Source organism: Amblyomma maculatum, chromosome 10, assembly GCF_055883805.1.
Source record: "Amblyomma maculatum isolate TAMU_Amacu chromosome 10, ASM5588380v1, whole genome shotgun sequence".
NCBI classification, from domain to species: Eukaryota; Metazoa; Arthropoda; class Arachnida; order Ixodida; family Ixodidae; genus Amblyomma; species Amblyomma maculatum.
Window position 1 is genome coordinate 121,493,256 of NC_139353.1, and position 16,926 is coordinate 121,510,181.

Below are 16,926 nucleotides of genomic sequence, written 5' to 3' on the forward strand. Positions count from 1 at the left end.
GTGAGGCAAGGCTGCATACTGTCGCCCTGCCTATTTAACCTATATGCAGAGTGCATCATGAGGAAGGCCAGTCTGGACGAGTCATCAGCTGGAGTGAAGATTGCTGGAAAACGTATCAACAACCTTAGATATGCGGATGATGCCACTTTAATGGCAGAAAGTGAAGTGAAACTCAAGAGACTACTGATGCGCGTACAAGAAGAGAGTGAGAAGTTTGGGCTTAAACTGAACATTAAAAAGACGAAGATCATGGCGTCTTGCCCTATCAAGTCCTGGAGCATCAATGGACAAGAAGTGGAAGCTGTGACAGATTTTCTGTTCTTGGGCGCCAAGATTACCTCGGACAGAGACTGCAGCCATGAAATTAGGAGACGCCTGCTTCTGGGAGAGCAATGGTTAGCCTTGACCGCCTTGTAAAGAGCAGAGACATTAGTCTGCCAACCAAGATCCGTATAACCCGTGCTATGGTCTTTCCAGTTGTGATGTATGAATGCGAGATTTGGACTGTGAAAAAGGCTGACCGCCGAAGAATTGACGCGTTTGAATTGTGGTGCTGGCGAAGACTCTTAAGAGTTCCTTGGACTGCCAGAAGATCAAATCAGTCGATATTGTCGACCATAAACCCTGACTGCTCATTGGAGGGTCAAATTCTAAAGTTAAAGCTCAGCTACTTTGGTCATCTGATGAGAAGAGAGGAGTCGCTGGAGAAAGATTTGATGTTGGGAAAGGTTGAGGGTCGCCGGAGAAGGGGTAGGCAGCGAACGCGATGGTTAGATGGCATTCTCGAGGCATTGCAGATGAAGCTATGTGATGTTAAGAAGATAGTGAGAGACCGGAAAGCGTGGCGTGACATGGTCCATAGGGTCACGAAGAGTCGGACACGACTGAACGCCTGAACTGAACTGAAGCTGTTGGAGGTGTGAATTTGCTGGAACTTGGGCTTCCGGTTCACTGGCGGGTGAAATGGTGTCTGAGTTTCTTCTCTGAATGTGCCTCAGAGGACGTGAGTTTTTATGCGGGCTGCAAGATAAATTGACCTAGTTGTAGACAGTAGCTTCTTTTTTTACTTGCACTGTAAATGTATCTGATACATTTTCTAACCAGAGAGTGCTCAGTGTGTATCTGCTTTTTGCTTACAACCCTTAAGTGCCTACCGTACAATAGTGTAGCGTACTGCCTTCCTTGCAGGATACTTTTTACAAGGAGCAAGTTTTGTTGTGCACATGCTTTCAGATTGCTTTTGGGTAGCTGGAGAAATTGAGGCATTGTGATGTCATGTGGCGCTCTGTGCAGGGAGGAAGAAGCTGACCGAGGTGAAGAGGCAGTGCCTCCGGTCAGCAAGCTTCGTAGCACCCAGTGCCTGGTGAGCATCATTTGGTGTTCTCAGAATGCTCAAAGTATGTGAGCTGTTCCATCTCGCCGTTGATGTGTGTTGGATGGTGTTTTGTTGCCACTGCAATGGGAAGGTGAAACATGGTCTGTGATGGTGGAAACGCGCATTTTTTTAATGTAATTGTTGCCTTTGGGATGGCAGTATATTCTGGTATAAGTTGTACATTTTAGTAGTTACCCTTTAATTGTGAGTGGAGTGCTAGGTTTGTGTTTCCTTCACTAAATTTAAGTTGCTTTGCATGTTTTAATTTTTTCCCTTGAAATGCTGTTTGGGCCTTTGCTCATGGGAAGAGTTGTTGTTGCTCCTGTTTGTGCAGTGCTGACTCAAATCGAAGGCAGCAGTGCAGTTGGACTACATTTTTTTGTTTTGTAGGATTTAATGTCCCAAAGCAGCTCAGGCTATGAGAGACACCGTAGTGGAGGACTCCGGAAGTTTCGACCGCTTGGGGTTCTTTAATGTGCACTGACATCGCACAGCACATGGGCGCCTAGCTTTTCGCCTCCATCAAAAAACGGCCGCCGAGGCCAGAATTCGATCCTACGTCCTTGGGCACAGTAGTCTAGCGCCCTGACCACTGCGCCACCCCAGCAGGGCAGTTGGACTATGATTACAGTAGATCTCTCGGATCCTTAACCCTGTCAGAGCCTGAGTATCGCAGGTCGTATGAAATGTAAAAATGCCAATTTTTTTTTGTTTTTGTTTTCTTTTTTCACAGAACAGCACGCCTTGTTTCTGTAATTCAGTGACCTTTCTCGACATAGTGTAAAAGAAAGCTCCACGTGTCAGCTGCCAGAGATGAAGCAGGCTTGCTGAAAGACAAAATTCAGGACAAGCTAATCTTAATGACAAAACGGCTTTAAATTTCCGCGGTTGTAGCGCCATATTGGCAAGAGATGAAACAGTTTTGAAATTTTCTCTTAGTATGTAAAGGGCGACTCCAGTAGTTTTTTATCATTTTGAGGTTTTGATTGCTTTACATTGCTTCATGTATCCTGACTCTAACATAAATTTTTTCCGAAATTACAAGCAGAACTATATTTAAAAGGAAAGAACACCAAATCGAGACCGAAACTGCTTTAATGGCCAGAAATGATGTTTCAGTTGATGAAAGGGTGACGTTGCATGCAGTATTGGAAAAAGTCTCGCACACGGATTGGATGGTGGAAATAAAGTATGGGAATCATGATGCACTGTTTATAAAATGTCTGAGATAGACTAATAAAGGCCTCAAAATTTTATCATGATGTGAGGAGTGGGCCGTAAAGCGAATAATAATGTCCATGATTTCACAAACAGTGTTGCCCACAGAAATTGTTTTAAAACCGAGTTGCTCGCGATTGAATTATCACACAGCACCTACCAAATTTGGTAGAATGCATAAGAACGGAGAGGAAAACTTACAGTAAAATTGTTACCAGAATATGCAATTGTCAAAAAACCTTCGTAGTTGCCCTTTAATTTTGTGCTTTTGCATGTGTGTGTGTTATTGTTTTTGTCTTGATTTTACTTTAAAAAATCATGAAGATTGGAAAAAGAATTGTCATTGCGGTAATTATCTTTTTCTTCATAAGTGTCCCAGTTTCTCCTATTCTGCAGGGAAGCAACCATCATTTATATAACTCCCTGAGTTCATAACTTCTATTGGGCATTTTGAATGTGTAGACTTTGTAGATGGCTAGTTAAATCAATATGTGACAAAAGGTCATGCATTGCACGAAATGCTTAAACTATTAACAAATAAATGGTTGGGTGCAGCTGAATGTGGTACTGCTGCAAAGGGTGTACTGACCTGAAACACCTTTTTCAAATATATGTACATTTGCTTATTAGGCTCTTTTCATTTGTGTCCATTGCACTCCTGGTTTTCTAACAGAGCCTGTAACCTTGTATGTGCTCATATGTTTTGAGCACTTCCATATCACGCTGAACGTATGTCTTCTGGGTTTATAAGTCCTGTCATGTTTGTTTTTAAAGATACTCTGCTGTAGAAATCACTTGGGTGCTCATTTATTCTTTGGGTCAAGCACCAACAACCGAACAGTGGGTTCTCTGTATGCAGTTCATGTGTGACATGCAGCTATGAAAGCATTATGGGTTTGGTGGTCGTTGCCTGATCCTCTTTCAAACGCAGCTGTGAATGGTATAATTGCCAGTGCAGGCTACTCTGCTGCATTGTGTCTTTCATAGGCAAGTGGCGAATGTAGTCTTGAATCTACAGCAAGCTGCCACTATTGCAGTTGTATCCGGAGCTGGATGGGGAGAAGCTTGAACGGGACATTGCCGATTTCGCGGCCTCCCTTGCCTGGGTGCTGGAGTCACGTCGGCTGGAGCGCTGTTTCGATCGGCACGGTCCGTCGGCCTCCGCACTGCCACTGCTCAAGGCGCCCTTTGAGGACTTTGTCGGCCTCGACACCGAGTCCAGGTGGGGACCCCGAAACGGTAGTGGGTGCCTTCTTACCTTTCATGTTGGCCCATGAGCGCGCATGTGTTTGCAGATCTTAATGTACCTGCTTAAAAAGTATTTTGTGCAGTCTTTTGAGAATGATGATGCAGTTGTTTCTCCGTGAAAGGGAAAATGAAAGCTTGCTGTCTGCATTCCGGCAAATGAAAGCAAGGGACATTGGTTAGAAAGCTGTGCATTTCCGTGTTACTGTAGGAGAGATTTATATTTGCTAACTGTAAATGGTACAGTGCAAGCAGTCAACTGTGTCAGTTAGCAGAAAAATTTCAATAGCACTGCAGTATCTGCACTGGAGAAATGTGTAAGCCTGAACATTGTCGTATTCTCCTCGAGATGTGTCAGCTAGATTCCGCGAGTGACAGATACTGCGCCTTTCCTTTCCTGTAAGCCAATTATAGAATGCCGATGAACTTGATGCGTTCAGCGGAACACTGGTTGTCTTTGACAAGGGGTGCGCAATATACCGTTGGCAGCAGCAACGCTCTTTCGCATTTCTCCACTGTAGATACTGCAGTGCTCTTGGAATTTTATTTCCATGACATCCAGCATTGCTAGGCTACACCATGATGTCATGGCACCAATTACCATAGTAACCCCTTCTTTTCTTCTTTTGTTCATTCAAGTGCCTCTTTTTATTCATTTATGAACTTTTTTTCATACTGTAGCTGATTGATTGTCTCTCTTTACACACTTTCCAAACATTTCCATCCATTTGTGCACGCAAATCATGGCCATTCCCTCTAGTTCACATTCAAACTATTCAAATTTCCTGCCATAGGAAGTTAGGGCTACATCACCGGAAGTCGAGTACTACGTGCTCCATTAGGATGTTGCCATTACTCTGTGCGGCTATTTCAACGCCTGATTAACATAATTGGCTCTAATTAATTACCTAGTTACTTTACATGCACCAAATCTGGCACACAAGCTCATTTCTTGATGCTCTTTCAGATGCTACCATTGGTTTCACTCTACGTTGTTTCAGTGCAACACACTCGTGCTCACACCAGCTGCAGACAGACATTCCGCAAACATAGGCACTTAATGCTTACGCATTAAAATTGAATACAGTAGAATTCTGTTGGTAGAATTACCAGTTCATCCGAATTTTCAGGCATCACAAATTTTGGAAGTGTCCCAAATAGTTGTGTACAATGCATTATGACTTGGGATTATACGAATAGTTTTGAAGATGGCACGTATGACTTAAATGCACTGTAGTATGCCAACCTTCGTCGTTATAGCCACTGGCAGCATCGCGTGCTGGTGCGCCCGAGGATGAAGAAGTTTGGTTGCTGTCTTTGTGGTTCGCTATGCCTAACACTCTGCTGCAAGTGCATCCTCAGTAGCTGGATCTATCTGGGTTGCCTGAATAAATACCCCTACAGCACAAACAACTGCACAGTAGCAGATAACCTTAGCACCCACCACATAATCCTAAGCAGTGATAACTGTTCTAGTGTTTCCTTTTCACAGTCTTGTCGCGCTCACAGGCTGTTTTCTTCTTGGTTGGGGTGAATGCAGGCAGTTCCGCCGCCGGTGCCAGGGCCGCCAGCGCAAGCAGCTGGGCGACCTAAGCCTGCAGCTGGGACTGGCACGGGAGGCACACGCCCTCTACACAGAGGCCCAGGAGCTGCTGCGGAGCGTGCCTGACTGGCTGTGGCTGGCCGCCACTCTCGAGGGGGCTGTGTCAGCCACCTGCACGCCTACTGGTGAGCTCACTCTGACCCATCAAACTTAGACAGTTAGAATCAGTGACATTGTGGTCTGCAAGAGCTGCAAGTCAAGCTGTTTGATCAGGAGCCAGCCTTCAGTTGTGGCGTGTTTGCTTCTCTGTACTGACAAATTTTAATCGTATGCCAAGATGGGATTCAGGCGAGTCCAAATGTGGTTGCTGTTACTACATACGATGATGACGGGCTCAAGCAATTGGGGGTTTGAAGTAAATGGGTTTGAATTATCGACATGCCACTGTGATTTATTTGAGCTCTCTTTTAGTACATCGTTATTTTCTACACTGAAGTGCTTGGAATGAACAAACTGGCAATGCCTACATGTCTGGTTCTTTGGACATGGTTTAAAGAAGTTGCCTCATTGCACTGTCGTTGACAGAAAACTTCTTCATGGAAAGGCCATGGACATTGCGCTTTTGCCTTGGCATGGAAGATTTTCAGGCTTCTAGAGGATGGGTAAATAGCCTTAAAAACCAGGCGCATGGCCTTGCCTACAAGACTGTCTATGGTAAAGCAAGGAATTTTTATGCCTCTGCTGTAGAGGATTGGATGTCAACAACACTAGCGGCATTCGTTGTGGACTGCAAAGCTCGCAACACTTTTCGCGTGGATGAGGCTGGGCTATGTTGTAACCTACAAGATGAAAAAGGAATCTGTGCTTTAAATGCGAAGCCTTCCAGAGCAGATAGGAAAGCAAAGAGTGAATAACCGTATTGTCCTGCTGCAATGCACTAACAGTCATTGGGATATCCCAGGAACCATGATGCTTCATGGTAGCCAGTCAGTTAATTCTAGAAATCATGGATGACATTGTTACTGTTTATGGTGTTTTAGACATATCTATACAGGAAAGGGGAACAGGGTGACTGTTTGATATAAATCAGAACCCATTGTACCCAAAAGAGATGATGCTGCAAAAGTATGAAAGGTGTATTTTTTTTTTCTAGCAAATGCAGTGAGTCATTTGCAGCTGCTTGATTCATGCTTTATTGAGAATTTTAAGTATCAATAAAAAAGCTTGCTGGTGTGCCACCTTCTGATTAAAGTTGATAAAAAATTCCTGAGCACGAGACTAGGAGTAGCCTGGAGAGGACTGTAAACAAATGCCTTTCCTTTGGATGCCATAATACAGTAGAATCTCGGTGATACGAACTCGGCTGATACGAATTCATAAAATTCCCCGGCCGAATTGAATTGCGTTCAGGGGGCAAAAGTGTGCAGCGGTGGCGTAGCGGTAGAACATCCGCCTCGCATGCAAGAGGACCGGGGTTCAAATCCCGGTGCCGCGCAATTCTCCACCGGATAAACAAAAAAAAAAAAAATCCGCGTGTCGATGGAATTGCATACACAGGTTTGGGGTGCGACCTGATGCCGGTGAACACCTCCGGCAACGCACTCCCTCACCAGAACAGGAGTTGGCCACCCTGGTGCAGTAATTGGCCACAACCTCCTATGATAAGCTCCATAAAACCCCTGCCCTCAGTCACCAGCGGCTGCGGAACAACTGACCACGGCAGCGGTCAGACCTGTGACGCAGCAGGGGGTGCTAAGAAAGCCTGGCTCCGCTGGACAGGCCGTCATTGGAAACTGGCCCTGGCAACGTTTAATTCTAGAACCCTAGCTAGTGAAGCTAGTTTAGCAGTGCTGTTAGAGGAACTAGAGGGCATGAAATGGGATGAGTGAGGTTAGGAGGCCGAATGAGGCATATACTGTACTGAAGGATGGGCATGTACTGTGTTATCGAGGTTTACCGGAGAGGCGACAACTGGGAGTAGGTTTCCTTGTCAATAAGTATGTAGCGGGTAATATAGATGAATTCGATAGTATTAATAAGAGGGTTGCAGGCATCGTAATTAGGCTTAATAAGCGGTATAAACTGAAGGTTGTACAGGCCTATGCACCTACATGTAGTTATGATGACCAGGCAGTTGAAAGCTTCTATGAAAATGTAGAATCAGCAATGCGAAAAGTAAAGAAGCAGTATACTGTACTAATGGGCGACTTCAATGCCAAGGTAGGGAAAAAACAGGCAGGAGACAAGGCAGTAGGTGACTATGGCATTGGTGCTAGGAATAGCAGGGGGAGTTACTAGTTGAGTTTGCAGAGCGCAATAACTTACGAATTATGAATACCTTCTTCAGCAAACGGAAGAACCGGAAATGGACACGGAAAACTCCTAACGGAGAGACTAAAAATGAAATAGACTTCATAATGTGTTCAACCCCCGCCATTGTGCAGGATGTAGAGGTAATTGGGAAAGTGCGATGCAGTGACCACAGGATGGTGAGGTCCCGAATTATCCTAAATCTGAAGAAGGAACGCAATAAATTAGTAAGAAAGAAACTCATCAACGAATTAGCGGTGAGGGGGAGGGCAGAAGAGTTCAGGATCTTGCTACAGAATAGGTATTCAGCTCTAACTGAGGATGGCGACATTACCCTAGAGGCAAGGAACAATAATTTCAGAGATATCATTACTGAGTGCGCGGTAGAAGTAGGCGGTAGGATAGTTAGGATACCGGTAAGCTGTCTAAGGAGACGAAAGATTTGATTAAGAAACGCCAGAGTATGAAAGCTTCCAATCCAACAGACCAGATCGAATTGGCCGAGACATCACAGCTAATCAATAAGCGCAAGGTGGCCGATATAAGGAAGTATAACATGGAGAAAATTGAGCCTGCTGTAAAAAACGGGGGAAGCCTTAAAGCGGTAAAGAAGAAATTGGGCATAGGCAAAAATCAGATGTATGCGATAAGGGACAAGGCGGGCAACGTCATCACTAATATGGACAAGATAGTCAAAGTAGCCGAGGAGTTCTATACAGATCTCTACAGTAGCCAAAGTAGTCAGGACCGTAATGAGATTGGCGGTAGGGAAAAACAGTCAGACGTTCCACCAGTGACGAAGGACGAGGTCAAGAAAGCACTAGAAACTATGAAAAGGGGGAAATCAGCTGGAGAGGATCAGATAACTACAGATTTGCTGAAGGACGGAGGGGATATTGTGCTAGAAAAACTGGCCACCCTGTATACGCAGTGCCTGGTGTCATCGACGGTACCGGAACCATGGAAGAACGCAAACATTATCCTCATTCACAAGAAAGGGGACTCTAAGGACCTTAAAAATTACAGACCAATCAGCTTACTGTCTGTTACGTATAAGGTATTTACTAAGATAATTGCTAATAGAATCAGGACAACCTTAGACTGCAATCAAGCAAAGGATCAAGCAGGGTTTCGGAAATGGTACTTTACTATCGATCATATCCATACCATCAATCAGGTGATAGAAAAATGCTCGGAATATAACCAGCCCTTATACATAGCATTCATTGATTACGAAAAAGCATTTGACTCAGTTGAAACCTCGGCGGTGATGCAGGCATTGCGAAATCAGGGGGTAGACGAGCCGTACGTGAAAGTGCTGGAAGATATATATAGTGGCTGCACAGCAACCATAGTTCTGCATAAAGAAAGTAACAAAATTCCCATAAAGAAAGGTGTTAGGCAAGGAGACACAATCTCCCCAGTACTATTCACAGCTTGATTAGAGGAAGTATTCAGAGACTTGGAATGGGAGCAGTTAGGGATAAGGGTAGATGGAGAATACCTCAGTAATCTGCGATTTGCTGATGACATTGCCTTGCTAAGCAACTCGGGGGATGAACTGCAAATAATGATTGATGACCTAGACAGAAAAAGTAGAAAGGTAGGCTTGAAAATCAATATGCAGAAGACTAAGGTAATGTTCAACAGCCTCGGGAAGGAACAGCAGTTTACATTAGGTAGCGAAATACTGGAAGTAGTAGGCGAATATGTCTACTTAGGACAGGTAGTAACCGCAGATCCGGACCATGAAAAGGAAATAACAAGAACAATAAGATTGGGATGGAGCGCATTTGGCAAGCACTCGCAGATTATGACTAGAAGCTTACCGGTATCACTCAAGAGGAAAGTATACAACAGTTGCATCTTGCCTGCACTCACCTATGGGGCTGAAACGTGGAGGCTAGCCAAGAGAGTTCTACTTAAGTTGAGGACAACCCAGAGGGCTATGGAACGAAAAATGGTAGGGGTAACATTAAGAGATAGAAAGCGTGCAGAGTGGGTCAGAGAAATAACTCAAGTTACCGACATTCTAGTGGAAATTGAGAAGAAGAAATGGACATGGGCAGGACATGTAGTGCGAAGAGAGGATAACCGATGGTCGCTGAGGGTAACAAACTGGATTCCAAGGGAAGGAAAGCGTAGCAGGGGGCGGCAGAAAGTTAGGTGGGCGGATGAGATTAAGAAGTTCGCAGGGGTCAAGTGGATGCAGCTAGCACAGAACCGGGTTAAGTGGAGACATATGGGAGAGGCCTTTGCCCTGCAGTGGGTACAATCAGGCTGATGATGATGATGATGATGAGTGGGCAAAAAGTCGGATGTTCGGAACACTTTTTCTTTTCGCTACGGGTGATGCGAACTTCGGTATTACGACCGGTCGAGGCCCACGCACACACGCACAGCGAGAAAAGCGTGCGCAGCGGCGCAGCACTGATAGCACGGATCATGCACACGCGCGCGAAAGAAGAAAAAGAAAATACAGCGGGAGAAAACCGGCTTGGCAACCTGCGGCAGCAGCGAAGTTGGCGAAGGAAGCGGCGATATCTTGCCCCCCCCCCCCCTCCCGGTCATGCTGGGGAGCTGTTACCGTGTACTCTGCAGGCTTTTGTGTTGCGAATTGATGATAAGACATAGTGAGCACATTGGTATCCGGCTCTACTAACATTTGTGTATTACTGACCCTTCTTAATTTAAACTAGAAGATTGAAAACTTGTTTGCATTACTGTCCAACACCTCTACAGCGAAATAACCTGTACAATGAAGAATATTTTATGTCCCAGTCAAAAACCTGTCCTTCACATGATTCTGAATGCCTCTAGAGTGAAGATAACTACAAAGATTTTGCTGTATGCCGAAGGAATTTAAACGTCCTCATTAGTCGAGTTGCTTTAAAGCCAATTCACTTTATGGTACCGCCATTGCCCTCCGCAGCTGCCTATGATCTGTGGTGTGCGTAGGGAGCACTAATCAATGTCACGGTTAAGAATATGCTGGAATATTCAAACTCCGCTGTAGCCATGCTAAATGCTTACCAGTGCAAAGAAAAACAAGTGCACAGTGGGCTAAACGACTGAACATTTTAACAAGTGGCAATAGGTGAGAGAGCCTTGGCGAGGGATGCTGTGCAGTCCTGTGTGCCAGCGCCCTCTGGGGACACACCGGAAAAAGACATGCGGCATGCAGTCACAATGTCTTCTCCGTGCAGCATTTCAGCAGGGCTTGCTTATACGTGTTTATCCTCCACACGCAGCTGTTTCCTTTCCTTGCAGCGGGAGGTAGTGAGGCCGCCCAGCAGCAGCGCCGCCTGACTGGACTGGCTGTGGACGAGGGCTGGGAGCAGCTACGAGAGAGCTGCATCCACTACGCCAAGTACTCGCCAGTGGCGCCTATCCAGGCTGAGTGTGGCATCAAGGCAGCCCGGTGGCTTGCTGCTCAAGGGGTCAGTTGGAACAACCTCCTTTTCCTTCTCCGCATGCGGGGGTCAGTGTGTCAAAGGGAGACGGGAAAAGGGGATGTATGGCTGACGCCTAAGACCGTAGAACTACACTAGTTGACACCTATAGAATGATGTGTCTTCTAAAAACCCAGTCCTATTTTCATGTGCTCTGTGATGTACACTGACGTTTGTCAAGTTTGTTCCAGCATTGAAAAAGCAGAAGTGAAACTAGGTTATACCATATAGAAACCCGCTTATAATACAAGGTTCTTTTTCCCGATTATAATGTCTCAGATTTCTGCCTCGTATATGCGCGGCTCCAAATAAATTTCAGCCTAAATTCCGCCTCATCACTAATCAGCGCTATCAGCATCAGGCTTCCAGTGTGACAAGGCATTATCTACCAGTGGCACCGGCTCACTATTTCGATGGTTCTAGTTTCACCATGCTGACCTCGCAACCACGGTGCCCGCGATGCATACGCGACAAGAAGCATGCCGAGTACACCGTGCATGATGTAAGGATGGCAAAAGGGTCACTCTTACGGATTGCTCCACCATGTTAGCCATGCCCTACAGCCGAATCGCGAATGTGTGACCAGTATTCCCAAGGAGCGCACTGGTCGCGCATTCGAGAGATGCGGAATATCAAATGTGGTTGGAGGTATGAAAAAGAATTTTATACATAAAGATGACTCTCTGCAAATGATATACATACCAGATGACAATACAGTCGAACCCGGTTATATTGAACCCGGATATATCGAATTTTGGTTATATCGAACTCGCGGAATATCTCCTTGAAAATCCCATGCAAAAGTATAGGAAAGCTGCGTCATATATCGAACTTAATTTCACCGGTCGTTCAATATATCGAACTCCGCACCACACACTGGAAAGTGTGCCTTCCCCAAAGACGATCGCATCACCATTGGCAGTTTGCTGCGTACCGTTTTCAAGCCACGTGCGGAAGGAATGAGAGGGGACAATTCGGCGACGTCTGGTCTGGGCAGCGCCGCGCCCATTCCCCAAAGGCGTGCGCATCTGCAGTTATCGTTTTTCGCGCGCCAACACATGACGTTTGCAAGCCATGTGCGTGGGTGTGCCCATCCTTTTGCCAAGCTATCTCTCTCCTTCAGCACGCGCTACGCATGCGCCAAGCCAGCTCAACCCGTTTTCAGACAGGCTTTCTCTAGCGTGTGTTGCGAACCCTCTGCGCGCGGCGGCTGAGGTGGCTATGGTGCCTGCGGACGTTAAAAAGCGGCAGCTCTCTCTTTGTTTTTCTTTTTGCGAGTCATCCTTTCTTATCGTTGCACTGTTTGGACGTTAAAAAGCGGCATTTTTTTTTTGTTTTTTTTTTTTTTTTTTGCGGGTGTCGTTTATTCTTTCATGTATGAATCAACAAAAGCACGCGGTCAGCTGCTGCGATCATGACGCCCGCCCCAAGCGCGGCGTGATAAATCGAACCAGGCTTGTACGTGCAATCAAGCCATCACGGGCACTCTGCCAAGTTCGCTCCCCGCCGCTGCAGGAGCTATCAAAAGATAAACGTGCCCCGACGTTATCGCTACACAGCATCTTGGCACGCTGCCAAGAATTGAGCTGTGGATGAGACGACCGAAACGAAGTGACGCGCGCCATCGACATGCAAGCGAAAACGCTCGCGATTTCTGCCGCGGCAACGCAGAAACCTTGATTAGGGCTGCCGTTCCAACAAGTTTGAAATTTTTCGCTCTGCCGCTGCCGTTCGTCCCTGAGATAGCTCAATCGCTTGCACGTGAGCGAGCTGGCCTTAGCGCTTTTTTTTCTTTTTCAAATTCTCTGTGCAAAAGTGCAGGGTGGGTTCATTATGCGAGTGGATTAATTACGCGACAAATACGGTATCGTCTTTTGGCATCGTAAATGCCGTCACAAGCCGATTTTTGTATATTGAATTATCGATATATCGAACTATTTCGCGATCCCCTTCGAGTTCGATATATCCGGGTTTGACTGTAGTCACGAGAATTCCGAGTATGAGAACAGTTCCTGGGTGCACATGCCGCTCACCTGCGTGCAGTGCTAGACGCGAACGAGCACGAGCGCGATGCATGATGGCCAGCAGCTCATGAGCTGCTGTCCTGTGTCCGAGCTGGAAACGGCCTATTGGTTTTAGAACAGCCAGAGGACCATGTGGTTTCCGCGTTTGCTGGGGCAAATGTGAGCTGCTCTTTTCCTCATGGTGCGTGAAATTCTCCAATCAAGTGTGTTGGCGTGCAGCACATGAAGGTTCGTGGCGCTATTCGGCGCCTAGTATGATGTTGCATTGGACGCAACAGAGCAGAGTTAGCGAGGCAACCGCGAAATGTAGTGCAAATAAATATTTTTGCTGATCTTTCCTCACTCGCATTATACGCCGATCAAAGGACTTTTTTTTTTTTTTTTTCATTTTTCCTATGCCGAAATTGCATTTCGTGTTATATGTGGACCTTTATGATATTAGGGTTTGTACAGTAAGTAGTAGGTTGGATTTTTGCATTTTTAATGTGTTAACCCTTATACGCTCGTTCCTCAGTTTTACACCGTCATTGTCACTCTCCGCAGGCAGGTGGTAAAGTATAGAAAGTGAAGACATGATTACTGGGAGGCTTAGCGCGGAACAGACCGGGACAAGAGAGGCACACAGGACGAGCGGTAACTTACAACTGAAATTGGAAGGGAATAATGTACGAACTCGAAGAAAAATATGTGCGCATGCTCTGTAAAGCGCTGAATTTGCATGACTTGAAAGATAATCCAAACTAAACCAAGGTAAACTAGGGCCACCCAAAGGCAGAAAAAACAGAAAAAAGAATAGAAAAAAATACTGGAAGCACACAAAGAAACCTACACAGCATTTAAAAATGAAGTTTCCTTTTTCAACAGAACAACTGATGTTTCACTTACGCACGTATCGTTTCCTAATCTATGGGATAAATGATGCCTTAAGAAGTTCTCTTGCTAATTGCGCTTTAGACCGATCAAGGACTTTTGTTTTTCCGAAAAGTGGATGGCATTTGCAGCTTAAACAATTTCCAGGCAGGTTGTTAGATTGGGACGATTTGAACGATGCAGCATGTTCCCTTAAGCGCTCATTAAGACATCGGTCAGTCTGGCCTATACAGTCGAACGCGGATATGTCGAACTCGAAGGGGATCGCAAAATAGTTCGATACTATATCGATAATTCGAGATACAGAAATCGACTTGGGACGGCACTTACGATGCGAAAAATGATACTGTATTTGTCACGTAATCAACTCACTCGCATAATGAACCCACCCTCCACTTTTGCACTCGAGAATTTGGAAAAAAATAAAAGCGTTAAGGCCAGCTCGCTCACATGCAAGTGATTAAGCGATCTCAGCCACGAGCGGCAGCGACAGAGCAAAAAATTTTCAACTTGTTGGAACTGCGTCCCTCTGCCGTACAAGCCAACCGCGGCAGCTCAAAACAAGGTTTCTGTGTCGCCGCGGCAGAAATCGCCAGCGTTATCACTCCGTTTCGGTCGTCTCATCCACAGCTCATTTCTTGGCAGCGTGCAAAGATGCTGCGCAGCGATAACGTCGCCAAGTGTTTATCTTTTGATAGCTCCTGCTGCGGCAGGGAGCGAACTTGGCAGACTGCCCGTGATGGCTTGATTACACAAGCCTGGTTCGATTTATCACGCCGTGCTTGGAGCGGGTGTAGTCTACTGCCACAAAATTATTGGAAAGCGTGATAAAGTGGCTGCAAATGCTGTTTGAAGCGAAAAATGCTAAAAGGTGGTGTCATGATCGCAGCTGACTGCGTGCTTTCGTTGATTCATACATGCAAGGATAAGCGGCTCCAGCAAAAAAAAAAAAAATAAAGAGAAACGCCGCTTCGTAACGTCATAGCTTACGCTACACCGCGTGTACAGCACAACCAGCAAAACGATAAAAGCAAGCGACTCGCAAAAAAAAAAAAAAAAAAAGATCTGCCGCTTCTTAACTTCCGCAGGTGCCATAGCCACGTCAGCCCAGCCGCCGTGGGCAGAGGGTTTGCAACACACGCTGGAGAAAGCATCCGATGTTCTGTCTGAAAACGGACTGAGCTGGATGCGTGTGCTACTGCGAACAAAGGCCAGGAAAGCATAGGGGAAAGAGGAAAGAGAGAGATAGCTCAGCAAAAGAATGGGCACACCCTTGCCCCTCTCTTTCCTACTGGTTCTCTCTGGTTCATTCATGCACATGGCTTGCAAGCGTCACGTGCTGGCGTGCAGGAAACGATAATCGCAGATGCGCGCGCCATTGGGGAATGGGCGCAGCGCTGCCCTAGCCGAACTGTCCCCTCTCATTCCTTCTGTGCGTGGCTTGAAAACGTCACGCGGCAAACGGCCGAGGGTGATGCGATCGTCTTTGGGGAAGGCACACTTTCCAGTGCGTGGTGTGGAGTTCGATATATCGAACGACCGGTGAAATTGACTTCGATATATGACGCGGCTTTCCTATACTTTTACATGGGATTTTCAAGGGGATGTTCCATGAGTTCGATATAACCAAAATTCGATATATCCGGGTTCTATATATCTGGGTTCGACTGTATAGACGCGGCCATAGCTGAGAGGGACTTATACACAACACCTACTTTACAGGCAAAAAACTTAGATGCTTTACACTACTTACACTACATGTCGGTTTTTTGTGGCTTTGGCTCGTCAGAGCGCAAAGAGGTAGACGTTTTCACGGCACCTCGGAAACTGTCTAGTCTTTGCGTTCTGACGAGCCAAAGCCACAAGAATCTGGCATGTAGTGTAAAGCATCTAAGTTCGTTGCCTGTAAAGTAGGTGTTGTGTATGAAGTCCCTCTAAGCTGTGGCTGCGTCTATATAGGCCAGAATGGCTGATGTCTTAAAGGGAAGCTGAAGAGTTTTTCTAATTCATTAAGATGCTCATGTGTGGATGTGGGATCCTTATAAATCATGCGAGTGAAATTTCTTTTGCAGATTCATTACTTAGGAGCGAAGTAATCGCCGTTTAAATTTGCGCGTTAGCTCCGCCGTCCGCCGAGCGCTGCTGATGACCCTGACGATGCGAGCCGAAACCGGAAATCGCGGAGTGGTGACGTCAAAACTGGTGATCGTCGCTTCGCAGCCTCCGCGACCCTACTTCTTTCTGTGTGTGTGCCTGCATAAGCTGCTTGGAGCTGCCCTGTTCCCTGTGTATTTGTGCTTTTTGTTGTAAGGTACAGAAACGTGTACAGTATCGAGTGACGCGGTGGATTCATTATGCCGGCGTTCTGCACAGCCTTCGACTGCACGAACACTGGCAACCGCGACGATGTGATCTTCCATTATTTCCCACAAAATAAGAAGCTTTCCGCGAAGTGGGTTACTGCTGTTAAGCGAAAGGATTTCAAGCTCTCAAAGACAACAGTGCTATGTTACGTGGATCAGTGCTATACTACATTTGCTCGCCTCAAAATTCACTCATTGTATCCTGAATGCAGTTTGACAAGAAAAGTATACTTACCAAAGGACGTTTCCAATACGTGCAGGTGCTGACACTTCGCTTTCGTTCCAGTCAAAATCACTGCTTGAGCCAGCATCGTTTCTTCCTTGGGGAGGTTTGCTCTTTGCATAGACTGATCCCACTGACCGATTTGCGCATGCACTGGTTTTCCGGAAGTTGCACCACCGCCATGTTTGTTGTAGTTGGCTGGTCAGCGCGCGCACATGCGACTACACTCCGCAATCTCCACTTCACAGGAACTCAACGCATACTTCTCATACCTCACTGGCGAGAAAAATTCGTTGTTATTAT

At 46.1% G+C, this 16,926-nt stretch overlaps 1 protein-coding gene across 1 annotated transcript in view; it reads left to right on the forward strand.

The window, feature by feature from the left end:
- The window catches only part of brun (trafficking protein particle complex subunit brun), an 83,723-nt gene that overhangs the window by 7,842 nt on the left and 58,955 nt on the right, over positions 1–16,926 (forward strand). The window contains exons 3-6 of the mRNA XM_084580443.1: positions 1,294–1,363; positions 3,631–3,815; positions 5,379–5,566; positions 10,962–11,131. Of these exons, the coding sequence (XP_084436569.1) occupies positions 1,294–1,363; positions 3,631–3,815; positions 5,379–5,566; positions 10,962–11,131 (613 nt within the window). The remainder of the gene's footprint in view (positions 1–1,293; positions 1,364–3,630; positions 3,816–5,378; positions 5,567–10,961; positions 11,132–16,926) is intronic.